The following is a 19,010-nucleotide window of genomic DNA, read 5'->3' on the forward strand; positions in this document are numbered from 1 at the left end:
ATTGAGTGACTGAACTGAAATGTTGTTATATACTATATGTTCATTAACATTGATTTATAATTATTGTTTTATAAACTGTATAGAAAAAAAGGAGTTAAAAGCCAAAAGTATAGTAATATTGGCTTTTATATTTACCTATATAACTACCTTTACCTACGTTTGTTTATTCTTCCTATGGTTTTAAGTTACTGTCTGCTGCTGCTGCTGCTAAGTTGCTTCAGTCGTGTCCGACTCTGTGTGACCCCATGGACTGCAGCCTACCAGGCTTCTCTGTCCATGGGGTTCTCCAGGCAAGAACACTGGAGTGGGTTGCCATTTCCTTCTCAATGCATGAAAGTGGAAAGTGAAGTCGCTCAGTCGTGTCCGACTCTGTGTGACCCCATGGACTGCAGCCTACCAGGCTCCTCCGTCCATTGGGTTTTCCAGGCAACAGTACTGGAGTGGGTGCCATTGCCTTCTCCAAAGTTACTGTCTAGTGCCCTTTAATTTCGTCCCAAAGGACTCCTTTAGCTAATTTTTAGGGCACTTCTACTAGTAACAAGCTCATTTATATTTCACCTAGAAATGTTCTTAATTTCTCCTTCATCCCTGTAGCTTAGTTTAGCCAAATATAGAGTTCTTGGTTGATGAGGTTTTTTTTTTCTTGCTTCCTCTAAGATTTCTGATGAGAAACTGGCTGATTGATAGTCTTTCTAAGAGATGTGTCTTTGTGTGGGCCTTTGAGTTTATCCTAATTGGAGTCTTCTGAGCACCATAAATCTGTAGATTTAAGCCTTTTCTCAAACTTGAGACGTTTCCAGCTAGTATTTCTACAGATATGCCTTCTGCTCCATGTATGACAAATGTATTGCTTGGATTCCCATACTATACATGCTAGTTTACCTAACAGTGTACCACAAACAAAGCCAATTAGGCTCATTTGCTTTTCTATATTCTTTTTTCTTCCTGTTCCTCAAACTTCCAATTGTCCCATTGTCAAATTTTCTCTGTATTATGCTTGTTCAAATATGCTTTTGAAGCACTTTAGTGTATATTTCAATATTGTACTTTTTTTATTGTACTTTTATTTTCAAAATGTCTTTTGGTTTCTTTTTATAATTTCTCCTTATTGCTATTCTCATTTTGTTCATATGATATTTTCCTGTTTGCACCCATGTCTTTCTTTAGCTCTTTGAACATCTTTAACTAAAGTGTCTTAAAAATCTTTGTCTAGTTAAGTCTGACACTTTGGCATCTTCAGATATATTTTGCATTGATTTATTTTGTTCTTTTGAAAGGACCATACTTTCCTGTTTCTTTTTATGCCTTGTGATTGTTTTTTGAAAACTGAATGTTTCGTTTAGTTGATAGCCCTAGAAATCAGATTCTTCTTCTAACTCATGTTTTTTGCTTGTTTTCACATTGGGTGTGTCTATGACAGGATTTAGCCTGAGGTGAAAGCATACTTCTCAGGTCTTTCCTAAGACTTCCACTTTCCCAAGGCTTTCTAAATTCCCCCATATATATGGTTGCTTTTTGATGTTTAAAAAAAAAAAACCCTCAAAACCAAAAAAACAGATGTGGCTCCTTAAAATACCATGGAAGCCACTTGAGCCCGGAGGGTTGACACAATGGCTGCCAATCTCTGTGTCTGTACCTCTGCTTTCAGAAGCAGCAATCTGCAATCAGAACACAGAACCCTGATATTTGAGGACAAAGTCCTTAATGCCTACCTTGGCTCCAGCAAGCTGTGCCAGAAGCACAGGTTGCTGTTGAAACAGCTGTCTCCCATGGGGCTGTGGAAATGAGGGATGGATAGCTGTTACTACACTGAGGACTGAAATCAACCAATACTAATGGTAATTTACTAGCCAAGCTTTATGCTGGAAATTTCAAGTATTCAAAATAGACTTCAGAGTTCCAAAGTCTTCACTTCAGTTTCTGCCAATACAATCGTTGCCTGGGTAGAGAGATGGATTTCTGGAGCTTTTTACTCTGCCATCTTTCCTGGCATCAAACTGACCAGTTGTTTTTGAAAAGTCTCTCAAATTTGGGTTTCTCTGACATATTCTTATGATTAGATTGATGCAATGCATTATTGAGAATACCACTGATTTTGTGTCTGTGGTAGAGCTGATGTGTCCTCCTTAGCACATCATATTATTGTGTATTATTGGTGATGTTAATCCTGGTCACGTTGCTAAGATGGGGTCTGCCAATATTCTACACTGTAAACTTAACTATTTCCTCCTTTATAACTATTAAATATTTGGGGCAATACTTTGAGATTATGCAGAAATCCTGTTTGTATTTAAACTTTCACCCACTCATTTTAGCAACTATCAGTAGATTACTATGATGTTCTGATGGTAACTTTTGCATTTTCCTCATTTCATCTACACTTATTCACTGGAATTCTTCAGTGACGAAATATTACTTTGTTGAATTTGTTCATGTATGCACTTACTTATCTGTATTACTATACACTTAAGGATAGTCATTTTATTACTTATTTTATAATTCAATATTATAATAATTTAGTTTTTCAACTTGTTTCAACTCTGGGCATTATAAAATCTTTTAGTTTGGCTCTTGTGCCTTAAAATTTTCAGCGCTTCCTTAACTTTCTGATAATGCCCCAGACTCATGCTATTCTTTCTCAACTCACACTGCTGACTAAAGCAGTTCTCTAAGAAACACTGATTCCTTTTATTGAAGAATAGTATTAGGAATCAAGAGCTCAAGTCTAGGTGTGTTCATTGCTACCACAGTATTGCTGCTTCCAACCCAATGCACTGATTTTTTTGTGTGTATTAAAACAAGCTTGGATTCCTGGGATCAATCCCATTTGATCAGAATGCATTATTCTTCTTTTAAATTATTGGACTTAATTTGCTAATATTTTGATAAAATTTTTCATACCTACATTCATAGAGATGTTTTTCTGTAGCATTCTGTTTTTGCAATTTCTCTGTCTGGTTTTGGTATCAGGATAAGTTAGGAAATCTATGCACTTGTTCTAACTTCTGAAAGAATTTATGACTAGCAATTAGTGATTTATTAAATGATAGAAACCCTTAACAGACATCATACTATAAGGAAAATCATGGTCCTCTTTTTATTAGCCTTCTAGTGACATTTTCCACTTTACTCATATGTAACTTGACGAAGTTCTGTTGGGTATTATTGAACAGTTTTTTATTTAAACAAAGGTAAAAAAGATCAGGGGAAAAATCCATCTTATAGAAAGTGAGTTAGTTTTTAAATTTTACTTAAAAATTAGTTTTGTTCTTTTTAAAATATAGTCTCTACACAAAAATAGGAATTTTTCCTTAGTTTTATCAATACTTCATTCAAAAGCTCATAAATCATCCAAATGAATCACTGTACCTATATATTTCAATAGCTTTCATATCTTCATCATCAAATTCATCTTCTGCTTCCTTCAATTCTGCAAGAGTCATCTTTTCATATGGTTTAACTGAAACACAATAAGAAGTTGTAGATAAATAAGTTATTTAAAAAACAATTTTACTTTATAATTACATGTCTAGAAAAACAATAGATAAATGGAGATCAAGAATATCTTTAATGTTGATATTAAAGTTTATTCATCATACAAAGCTATATTGTGGTTGACTGAAGTTTGTTTGGAATATTATTACTCCCTCAGAGTTCACAGAACTATCAAGTTGTATTTAAAAATAGATGTGAAAATCAACTAGATCTCATAAATGTAGAGTTCCCCAAGTACCTGGAAATACTGGCAAGTAATACATGTATACAGAATGATGAAAATAGAAGGTAATCACAAGGCAAAGAAATGTAATAGAAAAAAATCTCAGGTTAAATACTAGGGCATTTCAGTTCTAATATTAGGATGTAACTTTCAATACATGAATTAGGAATTTTAGGCGTCAGCATCCTAATTTCAAAAGTATGTGTGGGATTTCTATTAAATTATTTCTAACATCCTATCTCCCTCTAACTTCACAAAATACATGATCACTATCATAACTGTATTATTCCTTTTACCGACCACCAAATGCACAACTATACCCATTGCTTCTTTCTGTAAACGTAAAACCATTTCTTCAATTTCATCTTTTGGCTCTTCTTTAGGAGGAAGAATGCCAAAATCTCTTAAAATTTCATTCCATTCTGTATCTTCATTTGGATCCTATATAAAAAAATTTTTTAAACCTATTAGCATAGTCATACATTTCAATATTTGTAAAACTGATATGCAGCATTTCCAACCATGTAATTATTCATGAACTCTACAGATAAACTAGACAATTAGTTTTAAAGAGTAGAACAAAATGGACTACTTTTTCCCCATTTCCCAGTACTACTGCAACTACATACACTGATAAAAAAGAATACATCCTGTACCCTCAATGTTATACTGAGATGTTTAATAAAAAAATAAATCTAATATATATATATGGGCTTCCCTGGTGGCTCAGAGGTTAAAGCATATATATATATACACACATATACACACACACACACTATTAATGAAGAAACTTGTAAGTCATGGAAAATAATTTGAAGACTATAATAGGCTAAACCAACTCACATCAGGATTTCAGTCACCATCTGCAGTGATTTTGGAGCCCAAGAAAATAAAGTCTGTCACTGTTTGCATTTTTTTCCCCATCTATTTGCCATGAAGTGATGGGACCAGATGTCATGATCTTAATTTTTGAATGTTGAGTTTTAAGTGAATTTAATCACTCTCCTCTTTCACCTTCATCAAGAGGCTCTTTAGTTCCACTTTACTTTCTGCCATTAGAGTGGTATCATCTGCATATCTGAGGCTGTTGACACTTCTCCCAGCAATCTTGATTCCAGCTTATGATTCATCCAGACCAGCATGTCTCATAATGTACTTTGCATATAAGTTAAATAAGCAGGGTGACCATATACAGCCTTGACATACTCCTTTCCCAACTTGGAACCAGTCAGTTGTTCCATGTCTAGTTCTAACTGCTACTTCTTGACCCAAATACAGGTTTCTTAGGAGATAGGTATAACCATATTGCTACTACAATCCTTTAAAAGATTTTCCATAGTTTGTTGTGATCCATATATACAAAGGCTTCAGCGTAGTCAATGAAGCAGAAGCAGATGCTTTTCTGAAATTCTTTTGCTTTCTTCAAGATCCAATTAATGCTGACAATTTGATCATTGGTTCCTCTGTCTTTTCTAAATCCAGCTTATACATCTGGAAGCTCCTGGTTCATGTACTACTAAAACCTAGTTCAAAGGATTTTGAGCATAAGCTTACTAGCATGTAAACCAGTGCAATTTTACAGTAGTTGGAACACTCTTTAGCACTGCCCTTCTTTGGGATTGGAATGAAAACCGGTCTTTTCTAATCCCGTAGCCATTGCTGAATTTTCCAAATTTGCTGACATATTGAGTCCAGCACTTTGACAGCATCATCTTTTAGGAGTTTAAATAGCTCAGGTGGAATTCCATCACCTCCACTAGCTTTGTTTGTAGTAATGCCTCCTAAGGCCCACTTGACTTCACCCTCCAGGATGTCCAGCTCTAGGTGAGTGATCAAACCATTGTGGATATCTATGTTATTGAGACCTTTCTTGTATAGTTCTTCTGTATATTCCTGTCACCTCTTTTTAGTCTCTTCTGTTTCTGTTAGGTCCTCACCTTTTCTGTCCTTTATCATGCCCATCCTTGCATGAAATGTTACCTTGATATCTCCAATTTTCTTGAAGAGATATCTAGCCTTTCCCTTTCTACTGTTTTACTCTATTTCTTTGCATTATTTAAGAAGGGCTTCTTATCTCTCCTTATTAGTCTCTGGAACTGTGCATTTAGTTGGTTATATCTTTCCCTTTCTCCCTTGCCTTTCACTTCTCTTTATTCCTCAGCTATTGGTTAGGCCTCCTCAGGCAACAACTTTGCCTTCTTGCATTTCTTTTTCTTTGGGATGGTTTTGGTCACTGTCTTCTGTACAATATTACAAACCTTCATCCATAGTTTTTCAGACACTCTGTCTACCAGGTCAAATCCTTTGAATCTATTTGTAGATTAGATTACACTCCATTGTATGATAATAAGGAATTTGATTTGGGCTCCAAAATGACTGCAGATAGTGACTGCAGCCATGGAATTAAAAGACGCTTACTCCTTGGAAGAAAAGTTATGACCAACCTAGACAGTATATTCAAAAGCAGAGACATTACTTTGCCAACAAAGGTCCATCTAGTCAAGGGTATGGTTTTCCCAGTAGTCATGTACGGATGTGAGAGTTAGACTACAAAGAAAGCTGAGCACCAAAGAATTGATGCTTTTGAACTGTGGTGTTGGAGAATACTGTTCAGAGTCCCTTGAACAGCAGGCAGATACATCCAGTCCATCCTAAATGAAATCAGTCCTGAATATTCATTGGAAGAATGGATGTTGAAGCTGAAACACCAATACTTTGGCCACATGATGCAAAGAGCTGACTCACTTGAAAAGACCCTGATGCTGGGAAAGATTGAAGGCAGGAGGAAAAGTGGGAGACAGAGGATGAGATGGTTGGATGATATCACTGACTCAATGGACATGAGTTTGAGTAAATTCTGGGAGTTGGTGATGGACAGGGAAGCCTGGCGTGCTGCAGTCCATGGGGTCACAAAGAGTTAGACACAACTGAGTGACTGAACTGAACTGAATTGAAATTGCCTAGTGGTTTTCCCTACTTTCTTCAATTTAAGACTGAATTTTGTGATAAAGAGCTCATGACCTGAACCACAGTCAGCTCAAGGTCTTATTTTTGCTGACTGTACAGAGCTTCTCCATCTTTGGCTGCAAAGAACATAATTAGTCTGATTTCAGCAATGACCATCTGGTGATATCCAGATGGCCAATACTGAGTCATTTCTTGGGTTGTTGGAAAATGGTGTTTGCTATGACCAGTGTGTTCTTTTGTTTGCCCTGATTCATTTTGGACTCCAAGTCCAAACTTGCCTGTTAATCTGGGTGTCTCTCGACTTCCTGGTTTTGCATTCCAATCCCCTATGATGAAAAGGACATCTTTTTTGGTGTTAGTTCTACAAGGTCTTATAAGTCTTCATGGAACCGGTCAACTTCAGCTTCTTCAGTATCAGTGGTTGGGACATAGACTTGGATTACTGTAATGCTGTATGGTTTGCCTTGGAAATGAACTGAGATCATTCTGTCATTTTTGAGGTTGCACCCAAGTACTGCATTTCAGACTCTTTTGTTGATTATAAGGGCTACTCCATTTCTTCTAAGGATTCTCACCCACAGTAGTAGATACAGCAGTCATCTGAATTAAATTCATCCATTTCCATCCATTTTAGTTCATCTTGCTACCTCCTGCTTGATCACATTCACTTTACCTTGATTCATGGAACTAACATTCCAGATTCTTATGCAATACTGTTCTTTACAGCATCAGACTTTACCTTCACTACCAGGCACATCCACGACAAATTCTTTATCTACATCCTACAAAATTTTATATGCTGTATTTTTATTGGTATTCAGTTAAAATATTTCCAACCTTATGATTTTTTCCCCTTACATTTTAATTTGGAAGGATGCTACTTAATTTTCAAATACTTTGGACTTTTCTAAGTATTTAATTAATAATTTATAATTTAATTCTGCTTGGTCAGGAAACATTCTTTGTTAAGATTTCAATTTTCTGAAATGCATTTATTTGTTTCATGATTCAGCATATGGTATTAATATATCTTAGTGAATGTTGTACCTAGTGTGAAAGGAATGTATATTCTCCCACAGATCAGGGTTTATTTCTCTACAAATCAACAGGTGGTCAACAGATTTGTTCAGAAATTCTGTTTTGTTAGAGATTTTTTCTTTAGTTGTTCTGTCAATTATTAGGGGGAGGGATGTTAACGGAGAAGGCAATGGCAACCCACTCCAGTACTCTTGCCTGGAAAATCCCATGGACAGAGGAGCCTGGTAGGCTGCAGTCCATGGGGTCGAGAAGTGTCAGACATGACTGAGCGACTTCACTTTCACTTTCTTGCATTGGAGAAGGAAATGGCAACCCACTCCAGTCTTCTTGCCTGGAGAATCCCAGGGATGGCGGAGCCTGGTGGGCTGCCTTCAATGGGGTCGCACAGAGTCAGACACAACTGAAGTGACTTAGCAGGGATGTTAAAAATCTCTGATTATGAATGTGCATTTGTCTTTCTCTCCCTCTATCAGTTTTTGCTTCATATGTTTGATGTTTGATTATTATGCAAATACACAGTTGTATTTAAGACATTTTCCTAGTGAATTTTTCTTATCATTATAAAATTTTCCTTTTTATTTCTAGTAGCAATCCTAAAAGATGATGCTGTTAAAGTGCTGCACTCAATATACCAGCTAAATTGGAAAACTCAGTAATGGCCACATTACTGAAAAAGGTCAGTTTTCATTCCAATCCCAAAGAAGGGCAATGCCAGAGAATGTTCAAACTACATACAATTGAACTCATTTCACATGTTAGCAGGTAATGCTCAAAATCCTTCAAGTTAGGCTTCAACAGTATTTAAACCAAGAATTTCCAGATGTCCAGGCTGGATTTAGAAAAAGCAAAGGAACCAGAGATCAAATTGCCAACATCTACTGGATCACAGAAAAAACAAGAGAATTACAGAAAAACATCTACTTCTGCTTTATTGATTAAGCTACAGCTTCTGACTGAGTGGATCACAACAAAATGGAAAATTCTTCAAGAGATGGGAATACCAGACCACCTTACCTGCCTCCTGTCAACAAGGAACACAATGGGACATGGAACAACGGAATGGTTCTGAAATGGGAAAGGATTACGTCAAGGCTGTATATTGTCACCCTGCTTATTTAACTTCCATGCAGAGTACATCATGCAAAATGTTGGGCTGGATGAAGCAAGAGCTGGAATCAAGATTGCCAGGAGAAATATCAATAACCTCAGATATGCAGATGACACCACCCTTATGGCAGAAAATGAAGAAGAACTAAACAGCCTCTTGATAAAAGTGAAAGAGGAGAGTAAAAAAGTTGGCTTAAAGCTCAACATTCAGAAAAGGAAGATCATGGCATCTGGTCCCATCACTTCATGGGAAAGAGATGGGGAAACACTGGAAACAGTGGCTGATTTTATTTTGGGGGGCTCCAAAATCACTGCAGATGGTGACTGCAGCCATGAAATTAAAAGACGCTTATTCCTTGGAAGAAAAGTTATGACCAACCTAGATAGCATATTCAAAAGCAGAGACATTACTTTGCCAACAAAGGTCCGTCTAGTCAAGGCTATGGTTTTTCCAGTGGTCATGTATGGATGTGAGAGTTGGACAATAAAGAAAGCTGAGTGCCGAAGAACTGATGCTTTTGAACCGTGGTGCTGGAGAAGACTCTTAAGAGTCCTTTGGACTGCAAAGAGATCCAACCAGTCCACTCTAAAGGAAATCAGTCCTGAATATTCATCAGAAGGACTGATGCTTAAGCTGAAACTCCAATATTTTGGCCACATGATGCAAAGAGCTGAATCTGTTGAAAAGACCCTGATGCTGGAAAAGATTGAAGGTGGGAGGAAAAGGGGACGACAGAGGATGAGATGGTTGGATGACATCACCAACTCAATGGACATGAGTTTTGAATAAACTCTGGGAGTTGGTGATGGACAGGAAGACCTGGCATGCTGCATGCAGTCCATGGGGTCACAAAGAGTTGGACATGACTAAGCGACTAAACTGAACTGAATTGTATGGACACGAGAGCTGGACCATAAAGAATGCTGAGTGCCAAAAATCGAAGCTTTCAAACTGTGGCACTGGAGAAGACTTTTGAGAGTCCCTTGAACTGCAAGATCAAATCAGTCAATCCTAAAGGAAATCAACTCTGAATATTCATTAGAAGGGCTGATACTGAAGCTGAAGCTCCAATATTTTGGCCACCTGATGAAAAGAGCTAACTTGGAAAAATACCCTGATGCAAAGATTGAGGGCAGGAGAAGAAGGGGACAGCAGAGAATGAGATGCTTGGATGGCATCATCCATTCAATGGACATGAGTTCTAAGCAAGCTCTGGGGGATAGTGATGGACAGGGAAATGTAACTTGCTGCAGTCCACGGGGTCGCAAAGAGTCAGGAGTGAGCAACTGAACAACAACAATAATCATCTTGATGTCTACTTTGTTTGTTACTAACATAGTTTATATAGCTTAAGACTAAGTACTGTTTAAACATGTTTTTAAAAATTTTTTTATTTCAATCCATCTGTTTCTTTGTATTCAAAGTGTGTCTCTCTTAGCAGTATATCATTATATATTGCTTTTTCAACTATTTTGATAATCTCTACTTTTTAATTGAAATGTTTCCTTCATTTAATATAAGAAATGTTAATGTTAGATGTAGGGCCACTGTTTTCCTGTTTTCAATTAGTATTGTTTGCTTTTTGTTCCTCTGTTCCCTTCCTGCCTTCTTTAGGTTAAATATTTTTTAGAATTTAATTTTTTGCAAGTAGCTTTTTAGGTATACATCTTTTTATTATTGTTTTAATATAATTGTTCTAGACATTGTAATCCTATCTTTAACTTATTAAAGTTAATATTGGACTATTTTATATAAAATATGGGAATCTTGCTTAGTATAGTTCCATTTTCCACTATCCTATCCTTCGCTTTATTACTGTTATATATATTAACATCTACAACATGTTTGAATCACTTTAATATAATGTTACAATTTCTGCCTTAAACAATTATGTCTCTTAAGAAAATTAAGAAAAAATATATTCAGTTTTTAGTATTTATCTAAATATAAAATTATATTCGGTTTTTAGTATTTATCTAAATAAATACTTTATTTATACATCTAGGGTACTTTTCACTCCCTTTTAGATACAGTTTTTCACCTGATGTAATTTCCTTTCAGTCTAAAGAAACTTCCTATAGTATTCATTACAGTGTAGGTCTGCTGGAAATGAATACTCTCAGTTTTCATATTTCTGAAAATGTTTATTTTTTCCCTGTGTTTTGATAGATAGTTTAGCTGGATGTAGAATTTAGCTTGAAAGCTTTCCCTCCAGCATTTAAAGCATCTGAAAGGCTTTCTGGCCTCTGATGTTTCTGATGAGAAGTCAGCTAATAATGATATTACTGCTCTCCTATACATACATAATATACACATTTTAATATTATGTCTTTTCTCTAGATGTTTTCAAGATTTTATCTTTCGATTTCAGAAAGGTGTCTATGTGTGCTTGGTGCAGTTTTATTTTTATTTATCTTGTTTGGAGTTCCCTGAATTCTTAGATTTTTAGTTTATGCCTTCCCTCAAATTTTGGACAGTTTTATCCATTATTTCCTTAATTTTTTCCCTACCCCTCCACCCCATCTTCCTCTGCCTTACGATTCCTTACAGTATGCTACACATATATACATGTTACCTATGTATTCTAGTTCAGTTCAGTTCAGTTCAGTTGCTCAGTCATGTCCAACTCTTTGCGACCCCATGAACTGCAGCACGCCAGGCCTCCCTGACCATCACCAACTCCAGGAGTTCAGTCAGACTCACGTCCATTGAGTCAGTGATACCATCCAGCCATCTCATCCTCTGTCGTCCCCTTCTCCTCCTGCCCCCAATCCCTCCCAGCATCAGAATCTTTTCTAATGAGTCAACTCTTCCCATGAGGTGGCCAAAGTACTGGAGTTTCAGCTTTAGCATCATTCCTTCCAAAGAAATTCCAGGGCTGATCTCCTTCAGAATGGACTGGTTGGATCTCCTTGCAGTCCAAGGGACTCTCAAGAGTCTTCTCCAACACTGTTAATCCATTTAACAATATCCCTTTAGTTCACTGAATCTTTATTCACTTTTATTATTTTTCTGTTCTTAAAACTGGACACTTTATATTGATAAATCCAAGTTCCCTGGGTCTTCTGCCACCTCCAGTTTGCCATTAAGCCCATTCAGTTATTTTTTATTTCAAGTCGTTGATCTTTTCAGTTCAAGAATTTCCATTTGATTGTTTTATTATTGTTTCTATTTCTCTGTTAAGATTCTCCATCTGTTAATTAAATTTCCTTTACATCCTTGAATATATTTATAATAGCTGCTTTAAATTCTTTGTTTGCTAATATTAACCTCTGGATAGTCTAAGGATCTGCTTCCATTGGTTGCTTTAATTTTGAATATGGCTTTTCATTTTTTTCTTTTTTTCTGGTCTAATTTTTATTGTATACTAGATATTGAGGATGATACATCATAGAAATTCATGATTTTTTATGTTCCTCTGAAGTATGTTGATTTTCATACTTGCAGGCAGTTAACTTGGCTGGACTGAAACATCAACCTCTTTCAACTGAAGTGGGCAGCACCCAAAACCTTAGATCAGCTCAGTTCTTTCATCTTCTAATGGCTGCTTTCTGCCAGGCAACTTGTGGTCTCTTACCTATATATGGAGTTTAGCTGACAGTTAAGGATTTGTGTGAATCTTACACATAGAATTTAAAGATTATCCCTCTGTGCTACTTTTCTTTCTGAGACTTCCACATAATTCTCCCACCACTCTACCAACCCAGAACTTTGCTTTCCAAAACCCCTATTAACATGGTTGTTTTCTGTCATCCCATGCCATATGACTATAAAATGCCCTCATCTGTATCTAATCTTTTTAATCTATTGTGGTTTTAAAGTATGTTCACAAATTCTTTCAGACTCCTTTTTTTGAGAAGTGAAACTTAATGCCACTTCCATTGAGTATAGGCTGAACCTGTGGTCTTATTTCTAATAAACTGAAAATATGATGGAAGCAATACTATTTGAATTCTGAGACTAAGTCACAAAAGGCACTGCTGCTACTTTTTCCTTAGTCTCTCTCATCACTTACTCTGGGGGAAATCATGATTTTTCACAAAAGCAGCCTGTGTTGGTCTGTGTGGGAAGCCATAACATATCACAGATCAGGTGATTTAAATAGACATTTATTTTCTCACAGTTCTGGAGGTTGGAAGTCTAAAATCAAGGTGCCAGCAGGGTTGGTACTTCTGAGAACTCTTCTGGCTTGCAGGATGCTGCCTTCTTATTGTGTACTCACACAACCTTCCTGCTGTGTGTTAGAGAGAGAGAACGTGCTCTAGTGTCTCTTCCACGTCTTAGAAGGACACCAATCCTATCAGCAATGTTTTGTAGTTTCCAGTTTATTCTTATTTTATTATTTTTGATGTAATTATACATGGAATTATTTTCTTAATTTCCTTTGATATTACAGCGTTCACTGTAGTGTATAAAAATGTCTTCATCAAATTTGAATGTCACTTTTTACAGTTTCCTGCTCTCTGAAGAAAATTTCAATTTTGTCTTCCGTTTTTTAAACATAATAAGCATAGTTGCTTCATAACCTGTTTCTGGTCATTCAGATACCTGAAGTCTTTGCAACTCTACTTTTGTTGGTTTATGTTCATAGTACCCTGTTCCCTTGTGTGCATGGTTACTTTTGGCTGACTTCTGCTTGATGTCCTTGAGAACTTACAGGCAGGAATTCTAAGATAAAGATGTCTTTATCCACAGGATTTGCTGTTTCTTCCAGGCATGTACACGAAATACAGTATATTGCTAATTTACAATAAATTCACAGTTTGAAGTTTTTTGGATCACCCAGACAATATGCTTTAGGCTGAAATCTATGTGAGAGCTGTCTTGAGCCACAACTTCTTGGGGATAGGTTTTATTGCTTTTCTTTTTATCCCCTGCTCCACTAAACATCAAGACAACGTTCCTTGAATTCCCCTAGACATGAGTTTATCTCTGGTTCATACTCCTATTAGTTGCCCATGCTTTCACAGGCCAAACTCTTGGGTTCCTTCTCACCCTGTAATTATACCCAGAACCAAACTGCAGATTGTTAAGATGCCCTTGGGGTTAAAAGCTGCTTTAAAGCTCTAGAAATCCATTCACCTGTTTTTCTACTTTCCCTTTGATTTTGGTCTCATCGTTTTCTATCATTTTACCTCTGATGCTTTTAAGGATCAGAGGTAGTTTTACTTATATTCAGCAGAGGAGTTGATCCAAATAACCAAGCTCATTATTATCAGAAAATCCAGCAGTCATCTTTAAAAAAAAAAAACAAAAACAACCCTCCCTGCACTTCACACACGATACCACCCTATCTCTTTTTTTTCCTCCCTACTCAAACTTCTTAAGATAGTTGTCTATATATTCTATAATCACTTCCATCTCCCATTCACTCTACATGCTAGTGCAAATTTGGCTTCTACCATCAATACTCCTTTCAAAATCATTCTAAGGTCAGCTATGAGCTCCATGCTGTCATTTTCAGTGGATATTCATTATATTTGATCTCTTAAGCAGAATTTGGGAAAGGCTGTCATTCTTTTCTTGTTAAAACACTTTCTTGATATTCATGATATCACAATGTTGTTGTTTAGTTGCTAAGTTGTATCCAACTCTTTTGCCACCCCATGGACTAGCCTGCCAGGCTCCTCTGTTTATGGGGTTGTCCACACAAGAATACTGGAGCAGGTTTCTTCTCCAGGTTATGTTCCAAACCCAAGGATCAAACCTGCATTTCCTACATTGGCAGGTGGTTTCTTTACCAGTGAGCTACCTTGGGAAGCCTCCATACTTTTGGTTTTATTCATATCTCTGACTGTTCTTAACTGATCTGGGAATTAGTTGCAAAGGGATTTAATAGTAAATGCTCTATATTCCGATCTTCCCTTGCCTTTAACAAATCATCTATGAAATCATAATAAACAAAATAGAAAAAGGCACCACAATCCACATTATAATAGTATTATGGTATTTATCATGACATAGTTATATCTGAAGGAGAAGGCAATGGCACCCCACTCCAGTACTCTTAGCTGGAAAATCCCATGAACAGAGGAGCCTGGTAGGCTGCAGTTCATGGGGTCGCTAGGAGTCGGACACGACTGAGCGACTTCACTTTCACTTTTTGCTTTCATGCATTGGAGAAGGAAATGGCAACCCACTCCAATGTTCTTGCTTGGAGAATCCCAGGGATGGGGGAGCCTGGTGGGCTGCCGTCTATGGAGTCGCACAGAGTAGGACACGACTGAAGCGACTTAGCAGCAGCAGCAGCAGCAACAACAGAGTTTTCGTAATCATGTAGGAGAAACTCCAGGGACACCTGGGCTTTCTTAAGACAGATGCGACTATTCGTGTCTCCTCTCTGATCTTTTTAAAATGTAGTGGGGCAGAATACTTAAATTGGATTACACTTGGCTTAAAACTGATGGTCTGTTTCTCATAAATAGTGCGGCAGTAAGATTTCCACAATTTAGGTGTGAAAGGTTTCCTTCAGCGACAAACCTTAAGTCTTTCTCAAATTTTGATAAAACGGCGTTCCCCTAGAACTCATTTACATTTCTTTTCAATCCTGACAGAGACGGACGCAAAATTTAGCTCTTACTGAGAACAAATGTTAGAACCTAACTCCCGTAGGAACACCGCTGGGGAAGCCTTTAGGGTGCCCCAAAGTCACCGGAGTCCGATATTCCCACCTGCATGGTGTTCCGCCTCACTTCGGGCCGGGACTTCTGGCTCCGACGTCCCTTCAAAGCGGTAATGGAACCCACTGCGGTCCTGGCGGTTCCCACCGCCCCGCAGGAAGGGAGCGGGGAGAACAAACGCCTAGGACGCACTGCGCCGGGCGCAGCTCTGTTGCCAGGCAACGCTGAGGCGTGGCCTGGCTTTGGGTCCTGACGCACCTGGTCTTGGGCATTTGCCCCGAGGTGCTTCTTCTGTTCGAAATACTGGTGCTGGCATTCCTCCCATCCTTCTCTCCGCCACCACCAAATTAATGCGTTGTGTCCGAGCCTCCGGCATCCTTCAATCCCTGAATCCTGTCTGTCTTCACTGGGAAGTAAGAAAATCTTGGGGAGAAAAACCCTTCAGAGTTCTTAACCCGGGACCCATAGTTTATATTTGGATGGACTTAAGCGCTTGAGGGCTTGAGCCCCAGCCCTCAATACACACATAATTTTGTTGTATATGTGCATTTGGGGGGTATATTTCAGGACGAGAGCTTTCATCAGATTCTCAAATGATTCTCCTCCATCTTAAAAATCCATTGCTTTTAGGCAGGAAGCTCAGTCCTTAGGTAGGAAACCTAGATAGTTTGGTTCCTTGGTGTTTCAATTAAGGAAAGGAACTGCGAGCTGCCAGGAACATGAGAAAAACAGATGCTATTGCCAAACATGGTTATACCCATAATCACAAAGATGTGAAAAGATATGAAAAAGAAGAAAAAGTGGTTTTAGTGACAATTTTAAACTCTGGCTCAGCTTTGGACCACTCCATCTGTAGTGTCCAGTTAATACAAATTCTGCACTCCTAATAAGATATGCAGATGACACCACCCTTATGGCAGAAAGTGAAGAGGAACTAAAAAGCCTCTTGATGAAAGTGAAAGAGGAGAGTGAAAAAGTTGGCTTAAAGCTCAACATTCAGAAAACTAAGATCTTGGCATCTGGTCCCATCACTTCATGGGAAATAGATGGTGAAACAGTGGAAACCGTGTCAGACTTTATTTTGGGGGGCCCCAAAATCACTGCAGATGGTGATTGCAGCCATGAAATTAAAAGACGCTCACTCCTTGGAAGGAAAGTTATGACCAACCTAGATAGTATATTGAAAAGCAGAGATATTACTTTGCCAACAAAGGTTCGTCTAGTTAAGGCTATGGTTTTCCAGTGGTCATGTATGGACGTGAGAGTTGGACTGTGAAGAAGGCTGAGTGCCGAAGAATTGATGCTTTTGAACTGTGGTGTTGGAGAAGACTCTTGAGAGTCCCTTGGACTGCAAGGAGATCCAACCAGTCCATTCTGAAGGAGATCAGCCCTGGGATTTCTTTGGAAGGACTGATGCTGAAGCTGAAACTCCAATACTTTGGCCACCTCATGCGAAGAGTTGACTCATTGGAAAAGACTCTGATGTTGGGAGGGATTGGGGGCAGGAGAAGAAGGGGACGACAGAGGATGAGATGGCTGGATGGCATCACTGACTCGATGGACATGGGTTTGAGTGAACTCTGGGAGCTGGTGATGGACAGGGAGGCCTGGTGTGCTGTGATTCATGGGTTGCAAAGAGTCGGACAAGACTGAGCGACTAAACTGAACTGAACTGAATGGCCCATAAGTGTTTTGTTATATTTTCTTCTTTTTCTTATTCCCTGCCTCCTCCTCCCCTCTCCACGTTCTTTTTCCCACCTTCCTCCCTCCTTCTTTCTCTCCTCCTCTTCTTCTTTTTACTATCATGAGAGCACCTCCAAACATTAAGTGGCCTTAAGTTTCACTAGATTTCCAAGAGGCCCTGGGAGCTGCTTGAATTAGCCATCAACTCCCTTTCTTATTCTGACCCTCCCAAATCCAGGCTAGTTGAATTACTGTGCATAACACTAGCTCAGGTTGCCCTGTACATTTGGGGCTTTAGAGCTCGTTCCTTAGCAAGTTAAGTACTATGGACCCTGCTCAGGCCCTAGACAGGCACTGGTTCTCTGTCTTGGTGGGGGATGGTTTCTTTATCCCTTCAAGTTCCATCAGCCCAATAAAGAAGCCAAAGCTGAGATAGAGCATAAGCTTTGTTCAGTGGCCAAAGAATGGAGAAGCGGGGACTAAGTTCACAGATTAAATCCCTCTCCTTATCTTGCTCAGATAAGGAGAGGGGTTTAATTTTAAAGAGTAATGACAAAGGGAGGAGGAGTGAGGCTAATGATGGGAAGGCATATGCATTAGTCTTCTGGGGTACGGAGTGCCACTCTTTTTTATCCTTTTTGGTTCTTAATGTCAGGTCCTGGCCATCAGAAGTTGTGTCATTTAATATGATAATATGGTAAAATCAATGTATAATGAGATGCAGAGTCTCTTGGAGGTCAGATCTGTGAACATCTTGGTCCCAGCTGGTTGCATCTGGTTTTTGTTTGTAGCTTCTTTATTATCTCTGGAGCCTTTAGTTTAAAGATTTATATTAACTCTTGCTAAAGGTGGGGGTTGGCAGGTTTTGAGCAAAGACCTAGAGCAGCTCTGGCAACACTCTGGGTCTCAAGTTCCCGTCTTGTCAAGTCAATTCATTTTTTAAAGAAGATATTTTTTGTTCTCTTCTGCTCCTTCTTTATTATGTTTTTCCCATGGATTGACAAGAAGTGAAATTCAGGGACTCTGTTAGTAAAAGGCATAATTTAAGCTGTAATCAGTGGTCATCATCAGTAAGACAAAAGTTTATTAGATACTCTGAAGAATGCAAGACCTAATCCTACCCACACAGAGAGCCAGGCTTCTCTAATCAGTTAGCAACCTGCCAGTAGAGAAGACAGTTATCCAAGAGGCCAGATCAGAAGGGGAAACCCAGGAAAACTGAAGGGAGATAATCTCAACATCCATGTGACATTAGTTGTGCCCACTAAACACTGATTTGATGTAAAAAGTTCACCCACTGTGTTCATGATTCTCTACTAGTAAGAGTGTATTCTTTCTGGTAATGGACGAGGCTGGTTGCCTTTTAGATGCTGCAGGGTGAAACAACTAGATAACTAATAAGGACCTACTGTATAGCACAGAGAACTCTACAAAATACTCTGTAATAACCTATATGGGAAAAGAATCTTTACAAAAGTGGATATATGTATATGTGCTGCTACTGCTAAGTCACTTCAGTCATGTCCGACTCTGTGCGACCCCATAAGACAGCAGCCCACCAGGCTTCCCCGTCCCTGGGATTCTCCATGAAAGAACACTGGAGTGGGTTGCCATTTCCTTCTCCAATGCATGACAGCGAAAAGTGAAAGTGAAGTCGCTCAGTCGTGTCCGACTCTAGCCACCACATGGACTGCAGCCCACCAGGCTCCCCTGTCCATGGGATTTTCCAGGTAAAAGTACTGGAGTGGGGTGCCATTGCCTTCTCCCATATGTATATGTGTATAACTGGTTTACTTTGCTGTACAGTAGAAACTAACACAACATTGTATATCAACTTTTTTCCAATAAAAAAATTTAAACAAATAAACTTAATACT

The 19,010-nt window shown here is 38.4% G+C and overlaps 1 protein-coding gene across 1 annotated transcript in view; it reads right to left on the minus strand.

The window, feature by feature from the left end:
- PDCL2 (phosducin like 2) overlaps window positions 1–15,880 on the minus strand; it is a 35,725-nt gene extending 19,845 nt beyond the window's left edge. Inside the window, exons 1-3 of the mRNA XM_061420208.1 lie at window positions 15,503–15,880; window positions 4,039–4,159; window positions 3,370–3,460 (exon numbers count right to left, since the gene is read on the minus strand). Of these exons, the coding sequence (XP_061276192.1) occupies window positions 3,370–3,460; window positions 4,039–4,159; window positions 15,503–15,508 (218 nt within the window). The 5' untranslated portion in view covers window positions 15,509–15,880. The remainder of the gene's footprint in view (window positions 1–3,369; window positions 3,461–4,038; window positions 4,160–15,502) is intronic.
- Window positions 15,881–19,010: the final 3,130 nt, after the last annotated feature.

Source organism: Bos javanicus, chromosome 6, assembly GCF_032452875.1.
Source record: "Bos javanicus breed banteng chromosome 6, ARS-OSU_banteng_1.0, whole genome shotgun sequence".
NCBI classification, from domain to species: Eukaryota; Metazoa; Chordata; class Mammalia; order Artiodactyla; family Bovidae; genus Bos; species Bos javanicus.